This window comes from Vanessa cardui, chromosome 8, assembly GCF_905220365.1.
Source record: "Vanessa cardui chromosome 8, ilVanCard2.1, whole genome shotgun sequence".
Taxonomy (NCBI): Eukaryota; Metazoa; Arthropoda; class Insecta; order Lepidoptera; family Nymphalidae; genus Vanessa; species Vanessa cardui.
In genome coordinates, this window is record NC_061130.1 from 5,538,450 (window position 1) to 5,564,486 (window position 26,037).

The 26,037-nt window shown below is 32.4% G+C and overlaps 3 protein-coding genes across 5 annotated transcripts; 2 read left to right on the plus strand and 1 right to left on the minus strand.

Annotated features, from left to right (window-relative positions):
- The first annotated feature begins 1,134 nt into the window (after positions 1–1,134).
- LOC124532101 (alpha-aminoadipic semialdehyde synthase, mitochondrial) lies at positions 1,135–14,843 on the plus strand. Its single transcript, XM_047106783.1, has 20 exons — positions 1,135–1,342; positions 4,245–4,391; positions 5,279–5,455; positions 5,664–5,816; positions 6,715–6,861; positions 7,499–7,577; positions 8,687–8,814; positions 9,330–9,481; positions 10,054–10,176; positions 10,675–10,846; positions 10,966–11,036; positions 11,151–11,275; positions 11,410–11,644; positions 11,985–12,121; positions 12,199–12,311; positions 12,588–12,756; positions 12,892–12,986; positions 13,059–13,260; positions 13,459–13,635; positions 14,232–14,843. The coding sequence occupies exons 1-20, from the start codon at positions 1,268–1,270 to the stop codon at positions 14,348–14,350; spliced, it is 2,796 nt and encodes a 931-aa protein (XP_046962739.1). The 5' UTR covers positions 1,135–1,267; the 3' UTR covers positions 14,351–14,843.
- A 38-nt stretch (positions 14,844–14,881) lies between these two features.
- Positions 14,882–22,588, plus strand: LOC124532104 (kelch-like protein 10). 3 transcript variants are annotated; one of them, XM_047106786.1, is made up of 13 exons: positions 14,882–15,360; positions 15,687–15,850; positions 16,076–16,327; positions 16,556–16,820; positions 16,887–17,051; positions 17,508–17,594; positions 18,565–18,711; positions 19,124–19,322; positions 19,733–19,878; positions 20,273–20,490; positions 20,980–21,160; positions 21,999–22,147; positions 22,288–22,588. In XM_047106786.1, the coding sequence occupies exons 1-12, from the start codon at positions 15,337–15,339 to the stop codon at positions 22,125–22,127; spliced, it is 1,977 nt and encodes a 658-aa protein (XP_046962742.1). In that variant the 5' UTR covers positions 14,882–15,336; the 3' UTR covers positions 22,128–22,147; positions 22,288–22,588. The 3 variants fall into 3 exon arrangements, with proteins under 3 accessions (XP_046962742.1, XP_046962741.1, XP_046962743.1); XM_047106785.1 differs by having other exon boundaries at positions 14,883–15,360; positions 21,999–22,588; XM_047106787.1 differs by having other exon boundaries at positions 14,885–15,360; positions 19,124–19,316; positions 21,999–22,588.
- Positions 22,589–22,957: 369 nt separating this feature from the next.
- LOC124532106 (mitochondrial basic amino acids transporter-like) lies at positions 22,958–25,018 on the minus strand. Its single transcript, XM_047106790.1, has 3 exons — positions 24,830–25,018; positions 24,483–24,563; positions 22,958–24,348 (listed from the first exon to the last, which is right to left on the minus strand). The coding sequence occupies exons 2-3, from the start codon at positions 24,514–24,516 to the stop codon at positions 23,498–23,500; spliced, it is 885 nt and encodes a 294-aa protein (XP_046962746.1). The 5' UTR covers positions 24,517–24,563; positions 24,830–25,018; the 3' UTR covers positions 22,958–23,497.
- Between the last annotated feature and the right edge of the window lie 1,019 nt (positions 25,019–26,037).

Sequence of the window (26,037 nt, forward strand, 5' to 3'; positions counted from 1 at the left end):
GAACGGATAACGTTTATAGGACACATTTACAGGCTAAATTTCAGCCCCTATCCGACCTTTTGACACTAAATTAAATCTAATAACAGTTTTACGCAAAGATGATGATGATGAGGATTAGAACATACACAAAAAAATAATTTACATATTTATGTTTTTTGCAATCTTAGACTGTATTGATCCGATTTCAAAAGACTACTAATTAATAGTAATATTTGTTTAATTTGTACATAGGGTACATAGATTTCTGACCTTAGCGTGTAAGAATTTGTCCTTACATTTATATTTTGTACTTACCTAATATATCTTTGGGCTTAGAGACATACTTAAACAAAGATATGACGTAGTAAATACTAAGTACATTATCAAAGTACAGTATTGGGTTATAAGCTATAGCTAGCTGTTTAGTATTTCTTTAGTTATTCTATTTTAAATATTCATATTAAAGTTTTTATTCTTATACTCGCTGTTTTGACTAAGTTTTGAGGTCGCGCTACATGACTGTTGTCTATATTTAATAGTAATTGTCTCGTGGGTCTAATGGGTAGCGTGCATAGTTATCTACTGATTATGAGGTCCTGTGTTAGAAGCCGCCGCCGAAATATGTACGCCCATTCCAGAACATTTTCAGTAGCAGTATTTTAAATTTTTTCTTTAAATAATAATTCGCTATTAACTTTTTCAGTATGGATTTGTTATTTGAGATCCATAAAGATTTATTCTTCATAATTCTACTTATATCTTTAAGTGTCTTAACTTCGCGAACATCCATCAATACTTACATAATATCGTAACTCGAAATTTGGTACATAAATAGTCTAGAGCCTGAGAAAGGACATAGGCTACTTTTCAATTGGAAAAAAGTTTTGTAAACAAAGAGATCTCACGTCAATGTAATATTTTATGTTAATTTGTGAAAATATATTCACATTTACTACGCGGGCAAATCCGCGGGTAACAGCTGTTTTGTAACATATATGTATGTATATAAAGTGGGTGTGAAAAATCAATAAGGTAAATACTGATTCTTCTTTTATCAACAAAATAATCTTAATAGGCGTAGTAAATAATAAATGTTTAATCATGTACAGATAAACGAAATTACGATTGTTTTCAGAAAGCTGTTCAGAATGAGAAGATATCGGGACGATAAAACACAAATAGATTACTCATATACATCATTACGAGTGTAACGGCCGTCTCTTACTGTTATCAATTTTCTTATAATTAAGTAGCATTTATATCGAGAATTATAATATATGTAAATAAAATGTTTTATAAAACTGCAGCGCTGCGTTCAAAATGGCAGGTAGTAAAGCACTTCGCCTATTATTCAACTTCAAGGGTACGTATTATTTACTCATTGTGCTTTCTTTTCATAACTTACGTTAAAGGATTTTTTTAAATAAAAATGGAATAGCCGATCATAAGATAAGATATTTATTATAGGTACAATATAAAAAATTAAATCGTTATACATAGGTTTTTTTAAATTATTTGAGAACGAAGAATGCGTATTTTTTTATTTTATATTTTTGTAAATCTGTATTTTAAGAAATTTATAGAACTATAAATTAACTTTTTATGCTATAATTTACTTTAATAGAAAATAATTTTCTATTTTAAATAAGTGCTTATATTTTGCAATATTAATGTTAGATTAAGGAAAGTGGGTCATGAACTAAAAGATAAGTACTTAATAACTTAATTAATGTTGTAAAAATACTTAGCGTAAGCTACAGTTGACAATAAAATCCAGCGTTTAAATCTTTATGAGAAATAGCAATAACTGGAGTATCTATGGGCAAGTTGTTCTTCCAGCTATAATACAAAATAATTTCGACAGTCTTAAGCTTGATAAAAAAATTCCCAATACATATGGTATATATGTATTGGGAATTATATATATTATATATATACATGTGATTTGTAGTTTCTTATATATTTTAGCAACACCATGCTTTACTGTATAACGTGGATACTTTATGTCTTACGATTGATAAATGATAAGACGATAAATATAATTAATCAGTAATAATTTCAAACACGTTATCTTTTAATAATATAAATACCTAACTTAAAGGAAAAAAACGTATTACGATGGCAACAATAGTTTATTTAATCAGCATTTATCTTTGTTTATTATTATGGTCTTCAACGTCGTTCAGGTGTAATTTAAAATAATTCATAATTATGTAATGCGTAACCGAAAGTTACAAATGTATTAGCAGTTTTATTAAAGGTTATTTAAAAACTAAACTTCACTTCTTAGAATCAAGTGTGTCTCGAGTAGAGTCCCGGACTGTTGTGATATTTTCAAAGGCCCGCTACTCAAGACTTCGAAACTTCCTAAAATAAAGGGAATTTGAAACGATTTTTTAATTAGCTTAAGTTTTGTTAATTAATATTTTAACAAAACTTAACGTATTTTTAAACTCATTCATTTATTATAAAATTCATATCATAACGCTTATTATTTGATAAATAACATTATAAGGTACATTTATATACAGTTATAGTAAAATTATTATAAATAAATTTACAAAGAGTATATTCTAAGCATTCTCAAAAACAATGCGTACAGTCTCATTTATTAATTCATCATATTTGATGGATTTGTCACTATGAAAAGTGACGAATAAAACAATCGACTTCTTGTAATTATTTACAAATTGTATCATGAAGATGTAGATGATAAGATCTACCTACATGATGCAATTTTGTCACCTATGCCATATGTAGTGTTGATTAATGATAAGTAAATTTCATGTTCAATTAGTTTCACTTAAGCAATAAAAAAACATATTATTGTTATTTTTACGAACTATTATGATGGATCTCCAAATGTGCAATAGATTAATATTATATCAGTTTCTTAAAAAACGTCGTAATAAAAGGAGCACTTATAATACTAGCAAGACTCAATTGATTAAGCTTTGTAGATTTACAAAGTTTAAGAATTCCGTTATGAATATAGCAGCTACGTGAACGACTCAGTCAGCTCGGCATTACTAACAGTCGCCATTCTGACGAAAGGTATAATATAATAATATAATATAATAATATAAAAAAATATATATGCCCTACCTTTGGCAGATACAATGTATCGCTATACTTGAAAATATACATTTCAATATTATAATCATAAAGATTGGGGCAAATTATTTATTTTATAAAAAAAATTGATTATACTTACACAAAACTAATATTTGTTTTAGTGGTAAAAATGTAGTTCCTCCTAATTAGAAAATTAAGGAAACAGCGTGAACCACTAAGTTTTAAGCTCATATTGCTCTAACTTTTAGGTCGATGTAAGAAATATCTTATACAAACTTTCTCTGGTTAAAGCACAATTTTAGACTCTGTTTAATATTCAAGATAATTAGTGGCATAAAATTACGGAAATAAAAAAAAACCAAAAAGTGTTTGTTACACATCTTCTTGAGTCTCGGAGAATACGCCAGTTATATTCACTACCCCTAATGTAGCAGCAAATAGTAAAAAAAAACTCTACATTTCTTCCACGACAAAAGAGAACTCAGCATATTCGGGTTGTTACTAACTAGCACAAAAAACATTGCTTATTTGTAAACATTCCTTAAATGTGGGTGACCACAGTTAGTTATTTTCAAAGGTTGGTGGTGATGTTCGTGTCTCCGTCGTACGAAAGTTTTTAAAAGATTATTATCATGACATCAAAATTGAATGAATGGAATGAATGAATTATCTATTAAGTACTCGAAGATCGTTAGATACGATAGGTGAGATGAGGCGTGACTTATTAATCAAGTAAACAGTGAAATTGGTATCGAAGTCTGGAATGTAAACTTTAAGAAATTTACTCATCATATCTTGCTACCTTTTTATGATGATAGTATGAATTTATTAGAACATATCCAATGATATTGTAGTAAACAGATAAGAAAGAAGACTAGAAAACGTCCTAATTGGGACGTTTGCCTTTAGTTGTTTTACGTAGTAATACGTTATAATACATCATAATTACGTAGTAATACGTTTTGCGTAATTAAAACATCTAGTTATCCCTTTTACTTATTGTTTTTATCAAGCTATCCTTTTTACTTTTAACGAAATGTAAAAATAAACTAAAATAAACGGTCCCCGGCGCGGCACACTTTTTTCTGTTGTTTAGTATGGATATAACATATCTGTTTATTAGAATATCATTGAAAATATCTGTTTTTAAATATTGTAAAATTTAATTTAAAAACATTTTATTTTCATAGCATCGAAGAATAATAGCAATTCGCAGAGAAGATCAATCAGTGTGGGAAAGGAGAGCTCCGTTCTCACCGTCGAATGTCAATCGTCTAGTCCGAAATGGCGTTAAAGTTATTGTGCAGCCTTCCAATCGGAGAGCGTATCCTATGCAGGTAGATTCAATTATTATTATTATAGGTCTTATTAAATAGTACATATACATTTTATTATTATTGTAAAAAAAACGAAATAACTTTATTAAACTAAGCAAATAAAACAACCAATATACTATGACAATGCTATTATTACGTCCTATATTACTAATTGGCTATGTATTAATAGAACATTTGTAAATATTATGTTTACAAGACTGTATTTCACTTGTTAAATAAACTCAAACAAACTGATTACTGCGTATGTATAAATGCGTTGTAGGTTCACAAAACATATCTCGTATGTAACGCTATAACAACGATATCATACATTTACGAATTACATTTATTTACTGAACAAGAAAACCAATAAAATTTGAATTTTTGTGTTTTCATCTACTTGTCAAAATATTATCACAGGAGTAGTATTTTAGTATTTAGTTACAATAATATTAGGCATTCAATAACTCCGTAGCAATTTTTAAATGAAATGAGATCTATGTCAAAAGCTAAAATTGGTAGTGTTTATATGCTACGGAATTTTAAAAATAGATTCTTTTAGTTTAATTACAAAACGAAATAAGTATGATAAAATAAAAAATAAATAATTACATATACATATATCTACAAAAACTAATCGACTACATACACTTTGAAAACTCGTAATGTTGTGATGCAGTACGTTGAAAGGTAATCCTAATTTACCATTTTGATTATGTTACGGAATAATGTTTTTCTTTTTTCATAGAATGCACTATAAGCATTCGCATATCACCTTCAAATTTTGAAGACCCTCTGTAACAAGTACATCTATTGTTCCTATTTATCCTAAACCGTTTATGCGTAAAATGATTATGATTTTTTTTAGTACGTGTATTAATTAGTAATTTATAATTATTTGATTTTAGTCATATATAAATGCGGGAGCAATAGTCAGAGAAGACATCAGCGAAGCCAGTGTAATATTTGGTGTTAAACAAACCCCAATTGACCTTCTGATTCCTAATAAAACTTATTGCTTCTTTTCACACACAATCAAGGCTCAAGAAGCAAACATGCCAATGTTGGATGCTATATTGGCTAAGGTAAGGTTTTACTATGAAATAGTGAATACGAAACTAATCAATATTTTTAATTTTTACTAGAATATCTTTTTTTAATATAACTTGTTACTTAATAATTTAGACAAAAGGCATTTTTGGGGCACAGTAATGGCAAAATTAAACGCTATCACTTCCATATATTATATTGAAAATTAATTATGTTTTACATAGTCCTTTATCTTTATTTCAGAACATCCGTTTAATAGACTATGAGAAGCTAATGGATGACGCGGGTAACCGTGTCGTAGCATTTGGAAAGTACGCCGGAGTAGCCGGTATGATTAACATCTTGCACGGACTTGGATTACGGTTGCTCGCGTTGGGACATCATACACCGTTCATGGTAATTCTTGCATCAGTAATAGTAAGAATGTCCTGAGTTAATAGTACAAATCAGTATCTATTGGGCCAAGTTTTATCTACCATACCCCAGTCAGCTTACTCTGTATCGGTATATCTTATCATACGCCATACACTGCCTTTTAAGCGCCAGTAATATAAATATTATAAACGTCACTATAAAAATAATAATTATTATGGTTCTTGAAATAATACTTACAATGATATCTATAAATAAACTCGATCGGTCTAGACAGCGCTGCTTATTTCTGTAGTATGTTTTAAAAGTTTTAATATTTTCTACCGTTTCGGTACCTTAGTCACCTAATGCCTAAGATGCTTCTTCACTCGGCCTCAGAGTACATGTATCATGTTTTTTTTTATTAAATATTCTTTGACTTTCAATATTTTACACCATAGACAAAAAAATAGATAAGTGTTTCCAACTATCATCTATCATTTTAATAATATACTACGTGATCTCTCTTGGATTAAAAACCTATAAAAATAGTTAGAATTTTAATCGGGACTTAAAAATTAGTTTCAAAAAGAGATAGTGTATCTAAAGATAAAGTTTAATTTATTACTATCAATTGCTCGTATAAAAAACGTAACATATTAATTAACGAATAAAATATCAGCTACGAATTAATATATTTATTAAGGGTCATGAAGAGGTATAAGGGGGTATGGGAGTCAGGCCTCTTATTCAGGCATTCAGTCCAACCTTTTTAGGAAAAGCATCACTATTTCGGCTAATATTATATTTAAATTAAATACTAAATACACCTTGTATTTGCGTATAATCGGTGCTTTAGCTACTTTCATTGTGATCAGAGTAATGTATGTGATGTTGTCCAATATTTATTTATTTTATTTTATCTGTAAACTTTTTGATTTAGCATATAGGTCCGGCCCACAACTACCGGAGCTCAAGCATGGCTCGTCAAGCGATTCGAGACGCAGGTTACGAAGTCGCACTTGGTATGATGCCCAAGTCACTTGGACCGCTTACTTTCGTCTTTACTGGATCAGGAAATGTCTCTCAGGTCAGGATTATTCATAATAAAATTAACTCTAATACTAGAAGAAATTATTGAATGAACGAAAAACTTACACCAACAATCAATCATAGATTGTTATCGAATATTGTTTTTAGTTTTTATTTAAGATAAAACTGTTTTTGATTATTACGTATAGTATATATATATATATATATATATATATTACATTAACATATATTTAAAATAATATTAATCAAATATTGTAATATGAGCTGAGATGGCCCAGTGGTTAGAACATCATCATGCATCTTAACCGATGATAGCGGGTTCAAACCCAGGCAAGCATCACTATATATATGTGCTTAATTTGTGTTTATAATTCATCTCGTGCTCGGCGATGAAGGAAAACATCGTGAGGAAACCTGCATGTGTCTAATTTCATCGAAATTCTGCCATATGTGCATTCAACCAACCGGCATTGGAACAGCGTGGTGCAATATGTTCCAAACTCTTCTTAATGGAAGAGGAGGCCTTATCTCAGCAGTGGGAAATTTACAGGCTGTTACTTTACTTTTAATCAAATATTATCGATATCTTATCTAAAATGTTAAGCTTTCTATAAAATTAATTATAAATTGTTAATCATATTTATAATAGGAAGAAATGTATTTTGTTTTTTCAGGGCAGTCAAGAAATATTTCATGAGTTACCGCATGAATACGTTCCACCCGAAATGTTAAGGAAAGTTGCGGAGCACGGCAGTAAGTTAAAGCTATCAAATCAAGAAAACAGTCCAATTAATCTTTAGATAAAACTGTGATAAGTAGAATAACAAAAATATACATCATGGCACATTTGATAAGGATTTAGATTAGTGTTACAATTATTGATTTCCTTATTATATAATATCTATATTATTTTTTTTAACTCACGCTGTATATTATTATAAGGTACATATAAAAAAAATCATTGGGTGTTACAATTTTAGTATATTGAAATCTATTTATCTAGGTTATAATCATAAGGTAGAAAAAGAACTATTTTTTGAGAAAGACCATTGTTCGATAATATATCTTCAACCAAAAGCTTCAAGTCATGGAAAAGTTCTTTATATAGTTGTTTTAATGATTCTATTTTTGTAACGTTATCCTTATTGACACTTCTATTTGATACAAAGCCAAGTACCTATATTCAAAACTTGACTGCCAATACCAAATATATTCAGATATTTTGTACTTGGTTGTTCCGGTTTAAAGATGTGTAACCTACACGGGTACAAAGCACGTAACATCTTAGTTCCTAAGGTTGGTGGTAGATAGGCTATGAAAGGAATGATGAATGTTTCTTACATCGCCATTGTCTATGGGCGGTGGTGACCACTTACCATCAGGTGACCCATATGCTCGTCCGCCAACCAATAGCATAGTAAAGACTCCTTAACTGCAATTATCATTGAATATCAGAACAATCGCATTATAAGTACCATTTAAAAATATATGTTAATTAATAAAACACTAATGTTCCGGCTTACTACTTATTAGTTCATCTGTTGAGCTATTATATTATAGTAAAACTAAATGAAAAAGTGTAAAAGTCAATTATCTACATAAATTAAACCTTCATTTAAAATGTTCATATATAAACCTAAAGTCTATCTAAGTATCTTTGAGGATATGGTGATCAGCGGATCGCTTTGAGTAGGTTTTACAAATTAATGAATAAAAATACGAAGTGAGTTTCGATGAAACAGAAATGCTAATTGTGTTCTATTCAAAAGTATTTATTAAAATTCGTATTGTGTACAAGTACAATGCTTGCTGCATGCGCTATAATTGAAATTATATATTTAAGTTTCAATTATTTCTTTAAGGTCCCAATAAAATTTATGGTTGTGAGGTTCGAAGACGGCACCACTTAGTCCGAAAAAATGGAGGAGGTTACGACCCTCAGGAGTATGAAGAGCACCCAGAACGATACATATCTGTTTTCGCACAAAAGGCGAGTACTTCTTCTTAAGATTTTTTATTTCTTAAACTCTAACCTTTAGCTAATTTAGAATTTCTAAATGCCTAATTATTAATTTCAATACCACGAAAGACACATACATATATAGATACGACTTGATCGTTAGAACACGTGACTCCTAACCGAAGGTTTCGTATTGAAGCAAATGCCACAAAAGTGAATTTGCTTAATTTGTTTTTAAATCTCAATTCAATCTTGAAATACATAATATTTTCCTCTTGGTAAAGAAAATTGTCACATGGGTTTTCATTACTTTTAATTGTTATAATACATACAGTATGATAAACAATAACAATAACATATATACAGGTATTATATCTTACCATTACTTTTAAAAGTATTAAATTTAAAAATGAAAAACGTTTAACTATTCTTATTCATAAAAAATGGTATAGTCGGGAAACATTTTATTATTATTAGCGATATATCGGATTAACTATGGCTACGTTTTAGAATTATAACATAAATATTTCAATATGATTGAACAGATAGCTCCGTACACTTCGGTGTTGGTAAACTGCATCTACTGGGCTGTGGACAGCCCTAAACTACTGACGATTCCAGATGCTAAGCACTTGCTTATGCCATCACACACCCCGTGGCTGCCTAAGAGTATTGGCGCACCAGCTCTACCACACAGGTAATGGCGATATTTTTAAGAAAAAAAAAAATTCTTACTCATTTATTTTCTTTTTAATTTCCCGATACTACTATAGCTACCTTATAACGCTCTACTTACATAAATTGTTTTTTTTTTATACGATATATGCTTACACTCAAATGATCCGGACCCGAACGGCTTGTACAAGTCGGTTTGCGTAAAAAGATTCTCTTGAACGCTTTTTGATCGTGTTTGATTGCGATTCCATCGAATTATGAAAGACAGAATAAAAAGCACCAGTGGAGGATTACGCACTTAGGCATTATAATAACTTTTGATAGCTGATTAGTATTCGTTAAGAATGATAATCACCTAAAAATTTTGTCTTTGAATTTGAATACGGATCAGAATTTCACTCAGAACTTCGACTACAATCCGTAGATATACATACGTAAGTTTCCTTCGATGTGCTGTAGGGTATTAATAGATTGTTTGCGAAACTTGCTTTAGTGGGGTACATACAATATTTGATTTTAATTTTGTATTGTGTAAATTATAAGAAGTCCCATGACTATTTTATTTGATTATGAAAAAGCTATTTGATGTGATAGAATGCTGGCAATCTGCGACATCTCGGCAGACCCCGGCGGTTCCATCGAGTTTATGAACGAGTGCACCACTATCGACACACCATTTTGTCTCTACGACGCCGACAGAAATAAGGACACAAAGAGGTGACACATCTTTAACGTTTTTTGTACTTCCATAACGAGATATTCAGCTGAAGTTTTTTATAAATCGTATGTGATAATATATTTTTTATTTATCTCACACACACATAGTTCGCGTACATGTGTATATGAAGTGCAATTTAAATATCTTGATGGATATACTTTAGGTTACTTAATAACAAGTACATCAAAAGATAATAGGTGAAGTGGTGAGGTTATCGTCCGATTAATATTAGTTTTATAGGGCATATTTTATCTTTCTGCTATTGAATATTTGCTCCGACATGCAAAGTATTTATAAACACACGAGATTGAATTCTTGTAACAATAAGAACAAATAATTACATTCGTAATAAACTATTCACAGTAATATAGAATAAATAACACTCATAAATAAAGCGAAACTCGCTGAAAATAGCAGTGACATAAGAACATAAAATCATAGGACATTATGTCTTCTCAAGATAAACACGTGAGTATGCTCATTTAAATATTCCACAGTTTCAAAGGGCCGGGTGTGCTAGTTTGTTCTATTGACAACATGCCCACGCAACTACCTCGTGAATCGACGGACTTCTTTGGTGATTTGCTCTACCCTTACGCTGAAGATATTATGAGTTCTGATGCAACTCGGCCGTTGGAAGAACATAATTTCTCTCCTGTTGTACAAGGAGTAAGTTTTTATCATAATTTTATTGACCAGTCAATAAAAACATGATCTCACTTTCGGTCCATTTATTATTTAAAAAAAAGATTCCATTGAACTTATTTAAAATGTATTTATTATTTTAGGCTATCATTACCAGCAACGGAAAACTTACATCTTCATTTGAATACATCAACGAACTTCGAATGGCAAATAAGTGAGTTTCTAAGAGCTTGTTATTATAAGTTAGCTGTTCTTGATAAAAATTAAAACGTAATAAAATAACCCCTATATATACCATTTATATACTTATAAACTTTGTTTATTCTAGCCGTTCACGCCATAAGGTGGAAGGAAACGACCAGCAATCTCCAGTTGTGATTTTGGGCAGTGGTCTTGTTTCCGCGCCTGTAGTTGAATATCTTTCAAGAGACAAGAATGTCGCCGTAACTATTGGTTAGTAAAACACATTCTCATAATACAGTTTAGTAAAGATTTACTAATCCAAAAATCTATATTACAATTATGCCATTTCTTTTTTGTAAATTAACAGAAGTAATACTTATTTATTAAATTATGATGATGTGCAGCGTCACAAGTTAAAGAAGAAGCGGACGCGTTAGCGGAGCGGTACGGCATCCGGTCGGAGTACTTGGAGGCGAACGACGAGTCAGCGCTGAATAGCTTGGTTTCCCAGTCTCGCGTGGTGGTGTCGTTATTGCCCTATGACCTGCACGGAACAGTGGCGCGCGCGTGTGTGCGTGCCGGCGTGCACCTCGTCACGGCCTCTTACGTGCGCCCTGAGGTGCAGGAGCTGCATGAGGCGTGAGTTCTATCGCTTTATTTTAATTGGACATTTTTACATTAGCTACATTTTTTTTCTGTGATAAGATTTGATAAGAATATTTCTAGCACCTCAGCGATACTAACGCGATAAATGTACACCTAAGCTTTTAATTGACACAGAGATAATTTATTTAATGAGTGATAATTTTATTGGGCGTATCGATTTTATGTGTATCATTTTTGGTTTTAATCTTTTAGTACTTTTTAAATTAAGTCTCATTTGTAATATATTAATGTTATTTTCAATAAAAAAATATAGTATACATGTTTTCGTTTTTTAAATGTAAGATTTGCTTAATTTTTCATCAACATTTTACAGTGCTAAGGATGCCGGAGTGACATTGCTAAATGAAGTAGGCTTAGATCCTGGTATTGACCATTTGTTGGCATTGGAATGCATACATGATGTACAGAACCATGGCGGTAGAGTTGATTCATTCGTATCATATTGTGGAGGTGAGAACTTAAAAATAAATAATGTATTAAAAATTAAGACATTATAATTTTTTAATGGGATAATATTTTTCCTTAAGGATTACCTGCGCCAGAATACAGTGATAATGCCTTGAGATACAAATTCTCTTGGAGCCCACGTGGTGTTTTACTTAACACTATTTCTGGGGCCAAGTACCTCAGCAAAGGACAGGTAACATATAATTTTAATTTATTTTCTTAATATGTTTTTTATTGTGATGAAAATTAAAAAAAAAAACTTTCATCGAAAAGTATAGAAAAAGTTATGCCAATTATTAATTTTAAAGATTGTAAAAGATCGAATAGCTAATTTGAAAAAATATAAACTCTATTATAACTAGGTGTATCAAATTAAAACATCAATTATAATTAAGTATTGCCATAACTGTATGCATAATGCGTCTTGATGAAGAAATATAATGAAGTATATTTTTTTGGTTTTCGTTAGGTGGTGGAGGTTCTCAGTGGAGGCGAGTTGATGTCAGTCGCGCGGGATCTTGATTTCCTACCAGGTTTTGCTTTCGAAGGTTTTCCCAACCGAGACAGCACCATATATTCATCACTGTATGGTATTGAAGATGCTCACACCATGTTTAGAGGAACACTTCGCTACAAAGGTCTGTTTGAGTACAATTTGTTTACTTGTTTATTTGTTTACTGTAAAGAAATCGTTATTTAAATTAAGACTCTAATTTTATTTTTCATTATAAATTTGTGATTTAAGGGAAAATACTAATTATAAGATATTTCAGGTTTCGCCGAAACGATGAAAGCTATGCAACTTTTTGGATTCGTTGATCCGAATCCTCATCCTACATTACACCCCGAAGGACCGCAAATAACATGGGTAAATTTTGTATCATTATTACGTATACTTTACGGATTTCTATGGAAACTAATCTTGGTATTTGTTTCATAGCGGCAATTTGCATGTGAGCTCCTCGGGTTGATGGACTCGTCGATATTCTACGGGAATCTTAGGACTCGCCTGTCGGAGCGCATCGGCAGCGCGGGTGCGCAAGCGCTGGAGTCACTCGGCCTGTTAGACGATGAGCCAGTCGTTAAGCGCGGCTCGCCTCTCGACACCGTCTCACATTACCTAGGGAAGAAGCTGCAATTAGGTAACACACCAGCTCTCTCGATATACTTCTCTTTTGCATGTGACCTAAAATATAATGGGAAGATTATATGAAAGTGAAATAATACTTGCGATGATAAATGATAATAATAATATAGGCCACAGGAGACGTTTCTATTAAAAGGAAATAAAGAATTATGTCTGTTATAATATAATATGAATAAAACCTTTTTTTTTTCAGAAAAAGACGAAACTGACTTCGTAGTCCTTCGACACGAGATCGGTGTGACATGGAGTGATGGCAGGAAGGAACGACGCGAGGTGACGATGACCGTTCGCGGAGACCCCGCCTCGCACACCGCGATGGCGCGGACCGTAGGACTGCCCACCGCCATCGCTGCGAAGATGGTGCTCGATGGTAAGACCTAACAATGATATCTATTCTGGCTTTTATTTCGATTACTTACAACGACTCCATTGTCGTTAGATTAGTGATCGCTTCAACAACAACAACAGCCTGTAAATTCCCACTGCTGGGCTAAAGGCCTCCTTTCCCTTTGAGGAGAAGGTTTGGAACATATTCAACCACGCTGTTCCAATGCGGGTTGGTGGAATACACATGTGGCAGAATTTCTATGAAATTTGTCACATGCAGGTTTCCTCACGATGTTTTCCTTCACCGCTGAGTACGAGATGAATTATAAAGGCAAATTAAGCACATGAATCAGCGGTGCTTGCCTGGGTTTGAACCCGCAATAATCGGTTAAGATGCAGGCGTTCTAATCACTGGGCCATCTCGCTTGTGGTCGCTTATTTTGACACAATGTCTACAAATTAAAACCAAATGTATGTACGGTATACAATGTTATTTTCTCTTCCTGTACAAAGTTAGATTTCGATTAGAGGTATACCTTCCTTAATTTCACTTACTTGTTTTAATTTATACCAATATAAAAGTTATACTTCAAAACCAACTATAATGTTGTATTATATGTTAATATGTGTTATTTTCAGGGGAAATTCAACAAAGAGGTGTCGTACTGCCGTTTGCTCCCGTCGTATATAAATCACTTCTGTCCAGGCTACGAGCTGACGGTATCACAGCAAAAGAAGTTATCAGGCCTTTGAACTGAAGTGTTAAATAATATACATATTTAATCGATATAAGTTGACTGACTGAATAGTAAAACTAATTAAACTTATATATTTTATATGTTTAATAGTATTTTATGTTAATATTTATTACAAATCTTGTATAAGATATGACGTAGTACGGTGAAATGCACACGATTAAATTATAAAGTGCGTGAACTAAGGGATGTAATGTGTGAAGTGATTTGGAATACAATACTATATTATACATATGTTAGAGTTTTAAGTAAACAGCTTAAATCTCCAATAGCTCAATGGTATACGGGTCGTATAAAAATATAACAAATGCAGGTACGAACCTCATTTCTGATCTATTGTGCTATTGAAATATCCGATTTTCAGACAAGCTTTATGCTAAGCTGGAGGAGAAAATAGTTATCAAACTTTCCAAAAACAGGCATAATGTATGTACTAATATAATGTGAACATTGAAATTGTTTTTGTGATACAAAATAATAAAGTGTGATTTTAATAGTTGTGTTTATTTATTTTAGTATACCTAATACTAATATGAACAAAAAAAGAAAAATGTTTTACACATACACATATTCTACTTGTAAGTACTTGCAATGTGACTTCAAGTTATTTAAAAACAATCAAGGAGTTTGACTATCACTACAAAATTAAAACTTATTGGCTATGGATAGTAAAGCCTTTATAATAAATTATTATGAGCAATATTTTTGATATCCACAAGACAACCGCTAATATGAAAATATTGTTATCCAGTAATGTCACCTGGAAGAAAAAGGTGTGACATGTTTGTCATTCATATATCATTTTTTTGCTAACCTAAAATGTTTTATCAAATGACTTGATTTTGCTGTTTTTTTTAGTTATTTTTTACGGTAATTTTACAAATTCGTTACACTAAATCTCGTTTGTATCGCGACACCTATCGCTTAACATTTATATTTTTTATCGGGCGACAATATTTTAATGATGAATTTACGTTAGTCATAATAAAATGGAAAACGACCCGAATAACACAGTAAGTACTAGAGTAGGGAATGTAACTTTTCGACTTAAGCATAATTTGTCAGATATCTTAATTATCACTTGAAACTTAAATGTGAAAACACAATTTTATGTCCTAACCAAAGACCATTAATTTAAGTTTCTTATATTAAACATGAATGTAGTTTTCTAAATTGTTTATGTAATTGTTGCGAGTTTTGTTACTGTTCTCAGCGGGTATAGCTGTTTTGTAGAAAGTATTTTGGAGAGGCCGTTGTATTGAACCAGAAGCGAAGCCTGCTTAAAGTGTAATATTTTTCATTGCATTGTATTTTTTCGGCATATTTGGTAAATGTTAAGACGGCGGGTCGCGAGACTGGGCGATGTATGTCGGTGGCTGCGATGCAGGCGCTACACCGGTTGCGCGAGTGCCGGCTGCTGTGCGACGCGATAGTGCGCGCGGATGACGGCGCCGCTTTTCCAGTCCACCGCGCCATACTCTCGGCCTGCAGTCCATACTTTTTGTTAGGATTTTTCTTCTTTTCCTTTAATTACCATACATTATTCAATTTACTTATTAATGTTCCCTAAATGTGATTATTTGTGCTCATTTAATTATCGATTTCAATTTTTAATTTTTAATATTTATAAAGGGGTTACGTCTCATAATTAATTAAATAAATATAAAAACATAAATTTTTTATGAAAAGGTCTGAAATATTTTTAAAAATTAATCTTTATACCAACAGGGCACTTTTTACAACAACCCTACACTCGCGCGAGCAAAGCGATGTGCTAATATCGGGCGTGGGTTCAGAAATTCTTCTACTTTTGATCGAATACGCTTACCTTCGGCGTATTGAAGTTACTGACATCAACGTGTACGAGCTCCTCATGACAGCCGATTATCTCGCCTTCCTTGGAGTGCTTCAGCTCTGTTGCGATCATCTCAGAGGCTCTCTTAACCCTAAAAATTGCCTGGGTATTATGATGTTTGCCAGGTTTGATATTTTTTGTAGATTTTATTTGTTATTCGTAAATTGAGACACTGGCGTATTTTAGTATGCGGTATGTTTTTGAAATAAGCTATCCTTGCCCTGCTGCATTAATTTAGCTGCATTTACTGATTAATCGTGATGAAATATTAATAAACTTATTCCATTGCAGGAATATTATTAAAATTAAGTGAACACAGTAGAGCTAATTGTTTTATTATTTATTTGTTTCAGACGGGTATTCTGCTATAAGTTAGAGGCCGATTCTCGTAGATATTTGTTGCGTTACTTTGTGACTGTAGCGACCCAGAGCGACGAGTTCCTTCATCTGCCAATAGATGAACTAAACAGTATCATACTTGAGGATGAATTGAATGTTAAGAGCGAGGAGGTTGTATGGGAAGCTGTGTTACGCTGGGTCAACTATGATCCTGATATACGTTGGCATCATACCGTTAAACTTATGGGCAGCATTAGACTTGGCTTATTGGATACACAAGTGAGAAATTGAGTAATAAATTCATCTGATCACTTTTATATAACTAATGGAGGCTATTTATTTCAGTTCTTTTTAGAAAACGTTAAGGATCATCCATATGTGACGGGAAATGAAAGCTCACGCCCTATTATTATTGAAACTCTAAAGTTCCTTTACGACTTAGAAATGATCGCTCAGCGAGACGGTGAAGTGGCGACACCAGAAATTGCTCGACCGCGAGTTCCACATGAGGTTATTTAAAAACATTCATCCTTCAAAAATTTCAAAATGATTTTAGTGGATAGGAAAATGCTACTTTTAAATATGTTTTGTTAAATTTGACGCGGATGGAAATATATTTGAATAGATTACTTAATGGCGGAATATTATTATATTTGTTTTCTCGGAAATTTGGGCTTTTTACTTTCAATCAGAAAGTTTATCTCTATAACAGAGCACCTTTAACTATATTTGACCTACGAGAGATTTATATAAGATAAGATAAGACAAAGACTTTATTCTGGTCTCAAAGATTCATTTAAGTGTCCATCAAGTGCATTGCATCATGGAGTAGATACTCAAGGGCATCGCTTGAATAACTTACCAATTGATTTTTTTTATTTATGTTTCTGCAAGTGCCCCATTTGTAAAATACTTATAATAGTAATTATAATGTAAAATTAAATCAATATGAATGTTATTTATTAGGTATTGTTTGCAATTGGCGGATGGAGTGGCGGGTCGCCGACGGCCTTTATTGAGACCTATGACACTAGAGCAGACCGTTGGATAAAGGTAATGATCTGCAAGATTATATTAAATCTAGCGGCTAGCTCAATGCCGCAGACCTTGATGCTCAAGGTTCAAACCACGTGCCAATTTTAAAAAATACGTAAATCGTCTTAAGGTTAATTATTGTCGTAGATTTTAAAAAGATCACGTGTATGGGCGATAATTTGGTCAGGATGATGTAATATATTAATAAATCGGATATATATTAAGTAAACTTCATAGAGAATTCACTTTAAATAATGGTCAATCGATGTTTGATTCGACCAGAACGGCAAGTACGTCGTTGTGTTCGTAGTATAAGAAAAGGGCTGGATGGCAAAAATAAAATTTCGTTTCGATTGCGATAACGTTACAACTTGTTAGTAGAATTAGCGCCCAGTATATGTCAGTTGGCTAGTCAATTCATCGATGTCGATCGAGTATTGACGATCATCGTGTCAATTCCACCAACCCGCATTGGAACAGCGTGGTGGAATATTTTCCAAACCTTCTCCCCAAAGGGAGAGGAGGCCTTTAGCCAAGCAGTGGGAATTTATAGGCTGTTGTTGTTGTTGTTGTTGTGTCAATTCTTGATACTATCGGACAACAAATAATTAATTTCTCTTTGCTTTTCTATATTGACAAACAAGTTTATCATTTTTATTCCATAGAAGGATTGATAAACTTTTTTGTGGGCGGGGGCTTTTATTACCTAATTTTTAATCATATGATTGTTTAATTAGGGTCATTACGTTATTTCGACTTAATTATTTAATTATCATTATCATTTTGCATGTCTTGTAATCAACGAATGGTGTGTAATTCATTCTACGCTATTATTAATGTTTAATAATGGAATTCACTAAAATATTTTATTTATTTATCTTTCGTAATTCTTTAACAATTAGGTTAACAGGACAGTTTTGTTTTGTTTTGTTTTTATTAAGTGATTCCAAATGGAAGTTGGAACTCATATAATTTGTATATTTTTAAGGTAGAAGAAGTGGACCCAGCTGGTCCTCGTGCTTACCACGGCACTGCTGTGTTGGGTTACTGTATCTACGTCATAGGCGGATTCGACGGAATGGACTACTTCAATTCTTGTCGTTGCTTTGACGCCGTTACCAAAAACTGGCGAGAGGTTAATAGCAAGATTGATTTATTAATTACTTAAAAATATAATTAAGTCGAACTAAATAAAACTAGTTATAACGGATTTTAATCGCGTATATTAATTATTTTGGACATCCCGTTTCGAGCACTTTACAGCGTTCGTGGTCACGGGTAGACTGACCACGTATATATAATTAATATACGCGATTAAAATCCGTTATAACTAGTTTTATTTAAATGTGTAATAATCGCGAAAATTTAAGAAAACATTAAGTCGAACTAAATGTCCAATGATATTTACTAAACAGACATATTTTAGGCTAATCGGAAATACATGAACGAGATTGATTATTTTCAAATTCAATTAAAACATCTTATTTCAATATTGTATTTGAATTTGGTTTCAAGTTTACAATCGTTATATAGTTAATATATTTTAGGTAGCACCCATGAATGCGCGTCGTTGCTACGTGTCTGTGGCAGTGCTGGGCGAAACGATATACGCAATGGGTGGTTATGATGGTCATCATCGTCAGAATACAGCAGAACGATTCAATCACAGGACCAATCAGTGGTCATTGGTGGCGCCCATGAATGCTCAGAGATCAGATGCGAGTGCAGCAGCTTTAGATAGTGAGAGTAACCAAACAAAGTCAAGGATTTAGTTTTGAAAATATTCAATTTATTAATACGTTATAAATATAAGTCTGTTGATTATTAATTCAAATAAGCCTTGAAAATCATTAGAATTTATTTATTTTAGTCCAATCTCCAGCTTTAACAGACGTACTTATGTATATATAAATATTTAATTTTGTGATTTGATATATACCTATTTCTGATTTGTTTGGTAGTTTGACAAAATTGGTCTGGCAGGGTTCAAATCAAACCCTGGGAGACCAATATTGTCTTAAACTGAAAGGTAAGTGCAGGACAATCTTCATAGAAAAATTGTTATAGTATCCCACATGATCTAATAGTATAAAACCCTTATTATTGGTTGATAAAAATCCCTATTGCAATGTCAATAAACACAACAAATATTACAGATAAAATTTATATAACGGGGGGTTTTAATGGCCAAGATTGCATGAACAGCATGGAAGTATATGATCCTGAAACCAATCAATGGACAAACTTAGCGCCTATGCGCTCGCGCCGCTCCGGCGTCTCTTGTATTGCTTACCACAATAAGGTATTTTGACACAGTAATACCCTATTTTATAAGACTAGATTATAAGATAGTTTAAAAGTTTAAAAGTAAGTATACGTAGGAGAAAGTTTATCGTACTTAAAGAATAAAAAGACTGACCAAGAATACCACAAAATAGAACGTCATTTGCCTCCTGAAAAATTTTGGCAAATTCAAAAAATATTTTACATTACAGTTATTCTAAACGGGATATTTATCATATTTTTTATTTTAATTTGATGGAGCTCGATATTTCTACATTATCTACGAATGTCTAGAGTCTCTTAAATAAAAATATAAAACATGGTAAATGTCCTGATTTAAGCAACTGTAATACTAATAAAAATAACCATTTTCATTTAAAATCTTATATTTTAATGATATATAACTTAAACAGATATACGTGATAGGCGGTTTCAATGGCATCTCGAGGATGTGCAGCGGCGAGGTGTACGATCCCAACACGAACACATGGTCTCCGGTTCCTGACATGTACAATCCACGAAGCAACTTCGCCATCGAAGTCATTGACGATATGATTTTCGCTATTGGCGGGTTCAATGGAGTCACCACTATTTATCACGTCGAGTGTTACGATGAGAGAACTAATGAATGGTGAGTTTTAGAGCCTAGGGTGTTGTGTCGTCACCGTGGGGTCGTATAGGGTCGTCCTATCGTAGGGTGTGCCTAACCCAATCGCAAAAATATACGTTCCACGGTTGAGGTATAAAAAATCAATTTTAATGTGCTAACCTTCTTTACACTTTTCGGTCGATTGTGCAAGTAGTGATTGAAGCAATTATGCTTTCAAAAAACATATTTAATGAGTTTTATTACAAACAGGGATGTTATGGATCTCATTTCGGATCTGAATATGGATACGTATATATAGATATAATATTTTATCGGTTTCAGATACGAAATTATTACGGATTATCCGATTATTTTCTGATAAATTCGGTTACGTTTATGACATTATTCAGAAATAGTAAAGTAAAAAACACTCATTATCGGATATCCGATAGTTCCGGTTGAGGTCACACATGACATAGAGCTCCATAACATCCCTGATTACAAACTAAATGATATATGAAATATTTGTAGGTATGAAGCAACTGATATGAATATCTATCGCTCCGCACTATCAGCATGTGTGATCATGGGACTTCCAAACGTTTATGATTACATCCACAAACATCGCGAGCGTCTCATGGAGGAGAAACGCCAGAAGATCTTACTGTCAGAGACCGCTCGCCACGGCCAGCACCGCACCGCATTACCCGATGTTAGAATATTTTGTTATTTTTATTGAACAACAATGTAAACATTTTGGTAGTAATAATAACGTAGTTATCCTCATTAAAGTAAATAAAAAATACTTTAACATCTAAGTCCCGACTACAAGAATCAAATGCGTTGTAAGCGACATCAATTATTGTTGTCAAAATTTCTGAAGAGTATAGCCGTATTTGCATACCAGCTGCTTGATTTACTGCTGCTTGGATTACTAATTAATATATTTAAGAGTATCATTACTCAAGGAAAAAAATTTAGACTTGATTTTTTTTAAACTTGACTACTTAACTTGTTTTGTTTAGTTTTGAATTCTTGAGGCAAAGATCCTAATCAATAAAAATTGTCTCAGTTTTATCATTTCTTTTAAATATTAGACATATTTATTTCTTTAAGCTCGCATATATAAACAGAATACGTACTCTTAACTCTAGTTTTTTTTTTTTTTGTAGACTAGGTACTCAACCTTTATTCATAAAATAGGCACTATTCAACGTTGTAACTTCTATTTGTTATTTGCTCATTCAGACACAAAAAGTATGATATTTATGTAAGATTTATGATTTGTCTTCATCATGTTTGTTATTATAAATATTAAACAAAGGCGTAGTGATAAATTTGCTCCAAAGGTCGAACAAAACATAACATAATGTTCGTCGTGATCTTTTATCTTACAACTACTTTCTGCTCGTGGAATTTCCTAAAAGAATAATAGTAAAAAGATAATTAAAAATAAAACTTAAATTTTCTTGTTATTCATTGTTATTTTACTTGATTAATAAAACTTTTTTTAGAAGATTGATAAAGATCACGTAAGATATACTCGACAGGTACATCTGATCGAAGACAATGATGATATGCTGGAGCAACTTGGACTGATAGAAAACCAAGCTAACAACGATGTACCTGTCCCGCCTCCGCCGCCACCCCCTCAGCCAATGGAGCAGGATAGGCATTAATACGCCATTAAATATTAACCGTAAATTTTAATTATGAATTATTTAAATATTTATTATACCCAAATCAGACTCTACTACTACAGGAGTTTAATTTGAAGTTTATAGTGTATGTATTTAGTTTTTTTTTATATTTAATGCTAAAAACTATATTTTTCAACAGATCACACCTAGCATATCGATATACAAATATCTTACCTAAATAGTTCGAAGTTGGAATGAAGCTATTTAGAAATCAATAAGTAAAATTCTTGTGGAATTAATACGATGTTAAAGATTATTATTTATACAATATTTACACATATTTAGCGCTTTTGGCATATTTTAATATGATGACTTTTCATAATGTGAATCATTTCTGTATTTTGGAGTATTTTTTTTAAATGTTTTAAATTTTTCGGACAAGTATACGATTTTAAGTTGATAATTTGTCGTTTTATTTAATGTTACATTACAACATATTTAACGATACAACATCTTTTTATCTATCTTTTATTTTGTAATCTCTGACTTTATTTGTCAAAACCGAATAAGTTTATTTGCTACTAATTTGTAACTAACTAATGAGAACATAATTACAAAGTTATAAATAATCGTTATGATTAATAAGAAAATATATATTTTATAAATAAATATGGCTTTACGCGCTTAAGGCTTGGTCATCAGGCAAAAGGCATAAAAAAAGTTATTTGGAGCTTCGTACCAAATTTCACCAATTTAATTTGGTTTTACCGTGTAAGAGCAACAGACATATTCAGACAGACGCATCGATAGAGACAGACTCACAGACAGATAAATAGATTAACTTTCGCATATTAGTATAGATAAAGAAATAAAATGTACCCATTTCTTTCGGCAATAGATTCGTCTTATCTACGTACGGCGTGCAACATGTTATGTTTGAACATTTTTTTAATATTCAAAATTAAACAGTAAATTTATTAAATACCTAATTTTATATAGTTTAAGTTACCGGTGATAAAATACTTAAGTTATTGACAAATCAATAGTTTAATTTCTTTAAGGAAACCTATAACAATAAGTATATTATTAAAAAAATATATAATGTTGCTAATAAAAGTTGGGCCTACACAATTAGCACTCATCGTGTTATAACATTCATTTAATTTAGAGATTAATATTTTTTACAACATAGATTAAGTATTAAATATATTATTCTATAATCACTGGAAAATTATCTCTTTGTACCATTTGAAAAGATCACGTTACAATTCAGTTGTCACCAATGTACACTCACTGTAATATATACTCGTACACCGACTTTTAGTAACGGAATCAAAATAGTGTTATCATATACTTTCCATTATTTTTTTATAAACAATCACATTTTACAAATTAGTTATGTAACTAGTTTATATATCGTATTGATACTCTGTGGTGTCACACCTTACAGCTTCGTTTCGTGTAGCTGCCTGAACTAGGGATTTTGTCGAAGATTCGCCAGATAAAATTCTTTGCCATGCGCGTTCCGTCCACGCAACAGCTGTGAAACAAGCCCCGTTGCTTATAAATGCACGTACTGTTACAGCACCGATCCCACGTCCCATGCAACGCCAACCATCTGCTCGCACCGACTTCACAAAACAATCCCATGCTCCTGTATATCGTCCTACTACGTCACCTTGAATTCTTGATTTGACAACGTCTACAGGGTACAAAATTACCCATGATAATACTCCTGCTAAGCCACCAGCTGTGAAAACTTTCATTGCGGATTGGTGTCCACGAGTCATAGCTTCGTATGATGTGAAGTAAATCGCAAATGATAAGCTATCACGACCTATCGTTATTGACAAGCCTCGAAAAAGTGCTCTGTATCCTCCTGTTCGAATAATATGGCGCGCTCCGGCCCATGCTCCTTTTGGCATTCCTTGTCCAGGGGTAGCAAGCTGTTGTCGCGTTTTTACAAGTTCAACTGGAGCGCACGCAAAGCTTTGTAACGTTCCTGCAGCCCCACCAGCTATTGCGTATGACATCAGAGAGTCTGGATTCGGTAACATCCGTTTGGTATTGCCATATGTTCCAAAAACTATTGCATTTATTCCTGCTACGCCTCCTAGAGGCGCTCCCACTCCACGGTAAGCACTGGAAAGTGTTCCTCCTTTAAATAGAACTTTAGCACATTCCAATGCGCTACCTCTACCCGATTGAACGTGGACCTTCAATGTGTCTAGTGGATGACCAGCTATAATTCCAGCACAACCTGAAATAATACCAATTAAAAATTATGCGTATTATAAAATATATTTAATTGTTTATTTAATGTTACATAATTTGTAATAGGCGCAAAATCTGAATTAAGAAGACGACAAGTGGGTACAAAATAGAATAAATTACCTCCAATGCATCCAGCTATGAAGTCCAGGGCCATTTCAAGTAGTTAAAAGTAAAAATGAAATTATCCTAAATGAATGATATCTGCAACGAAATAATTTATTTAGCTAAAACATATTAGTTTGCGGTATACATATGTACTTAAAAATGTAAAATATTATTTATTTGAATAGGTAATCATAATAATATTCGCACTGGTATCATATCGCCGTACCGCTGACGAAACAAAAGCTTAGCGTATGGCAAACTTACAGTATCATTCGCTATCAATAGCTGTATACGTATTTATAAACTATTGTTGAGAAGATGGCGAAAACGACCCCTGATAAGAATAAAGTATGAATGCTTACCTTGTATTTGTTGTTCAAATCAAATAATCGTAGTGTGAATTGACGTTGTCTCCACTAGATGTTATACCAATAAACATATTGTTGGAAGTATGGGTTAAACGCTAAGATACAGCCTCTTGGATGTGAAGCGTGATTATCCAGAGCAGTCCACCGGCCGGTCACCGTCCGTCTCGCAATCGCCAGCGCTCGCCCGCTCGAGACCCTTCCACCCGTTATCTCTGCAGGTCATGTTTATCTCTAGGGGCGCAATACTACTTTTAATACCTACTATATTTGATAAATCCACAAATTTAAAGCGATACTTTAGTAAAAAAAATATTTTTAAGGTGATACGAAATAATTTTTCTATCATTTCGTCCTTGTCCTGTTCCGTATCTATATAGGTACGTAAATGAGTCTAAATGACACCTATACTTGTAGAGTACATAAGATATTTTATTTCCATTCCCAGTTTTGGTCTAATTTATGAAATTCCTGACACACCCAATAGGTAAGGTATTCTCATGCAATATATAATAATGACAGTGAGTAATAAAAAACGAAGAGTCGCAAACTCAAATAGCGACCTGTAAAATTGAAAATTATGTAATATATATTAACAACGTTATAGGACGACAATTGAAACAATTAAAATATTATTATGTACTACTTATGTCTTTAGATATGTTTCATAATGTGTTCAATATGAAAGATATATGTTATTTCGTTGGAATAAAACAGATTGAATACATTTACAATTTGTTTTAATGTTACTAATATCGTGAACGGTGTGTTTTAGATTTTTGAGCACAGCTATGGCAAAGTTATTATAAAATATTTTTCTAAGAATAAAAGGAATACAACACACAATTACTTACAATTACATAGGATTAAGGTGCTCGTATTAATTCCACTTAGGATAAAGGAAATGTTATGGAAATGATACATCAATCAACATTACAATAAAAATGTTTTTTATCACAATACATAAACCAGAACAATGTTGTTACCGCAAATTAAATGTGATTTTTTTGTCATTTTTAATTAATGCCTTATCAAAATAAACGAAAACAATTATGGTCTTAGATATATACGTATAACAATGATTATATAATATTTAAGTGCGTATCTCTGAGAACAAATTCCGTCATATGATGCCCGTTAGTCCTGTGTCTGATCTATCTCCCATCGTGTCGGTTTCCTGTTCCATTGGGTTTGGTGAGAGTGGT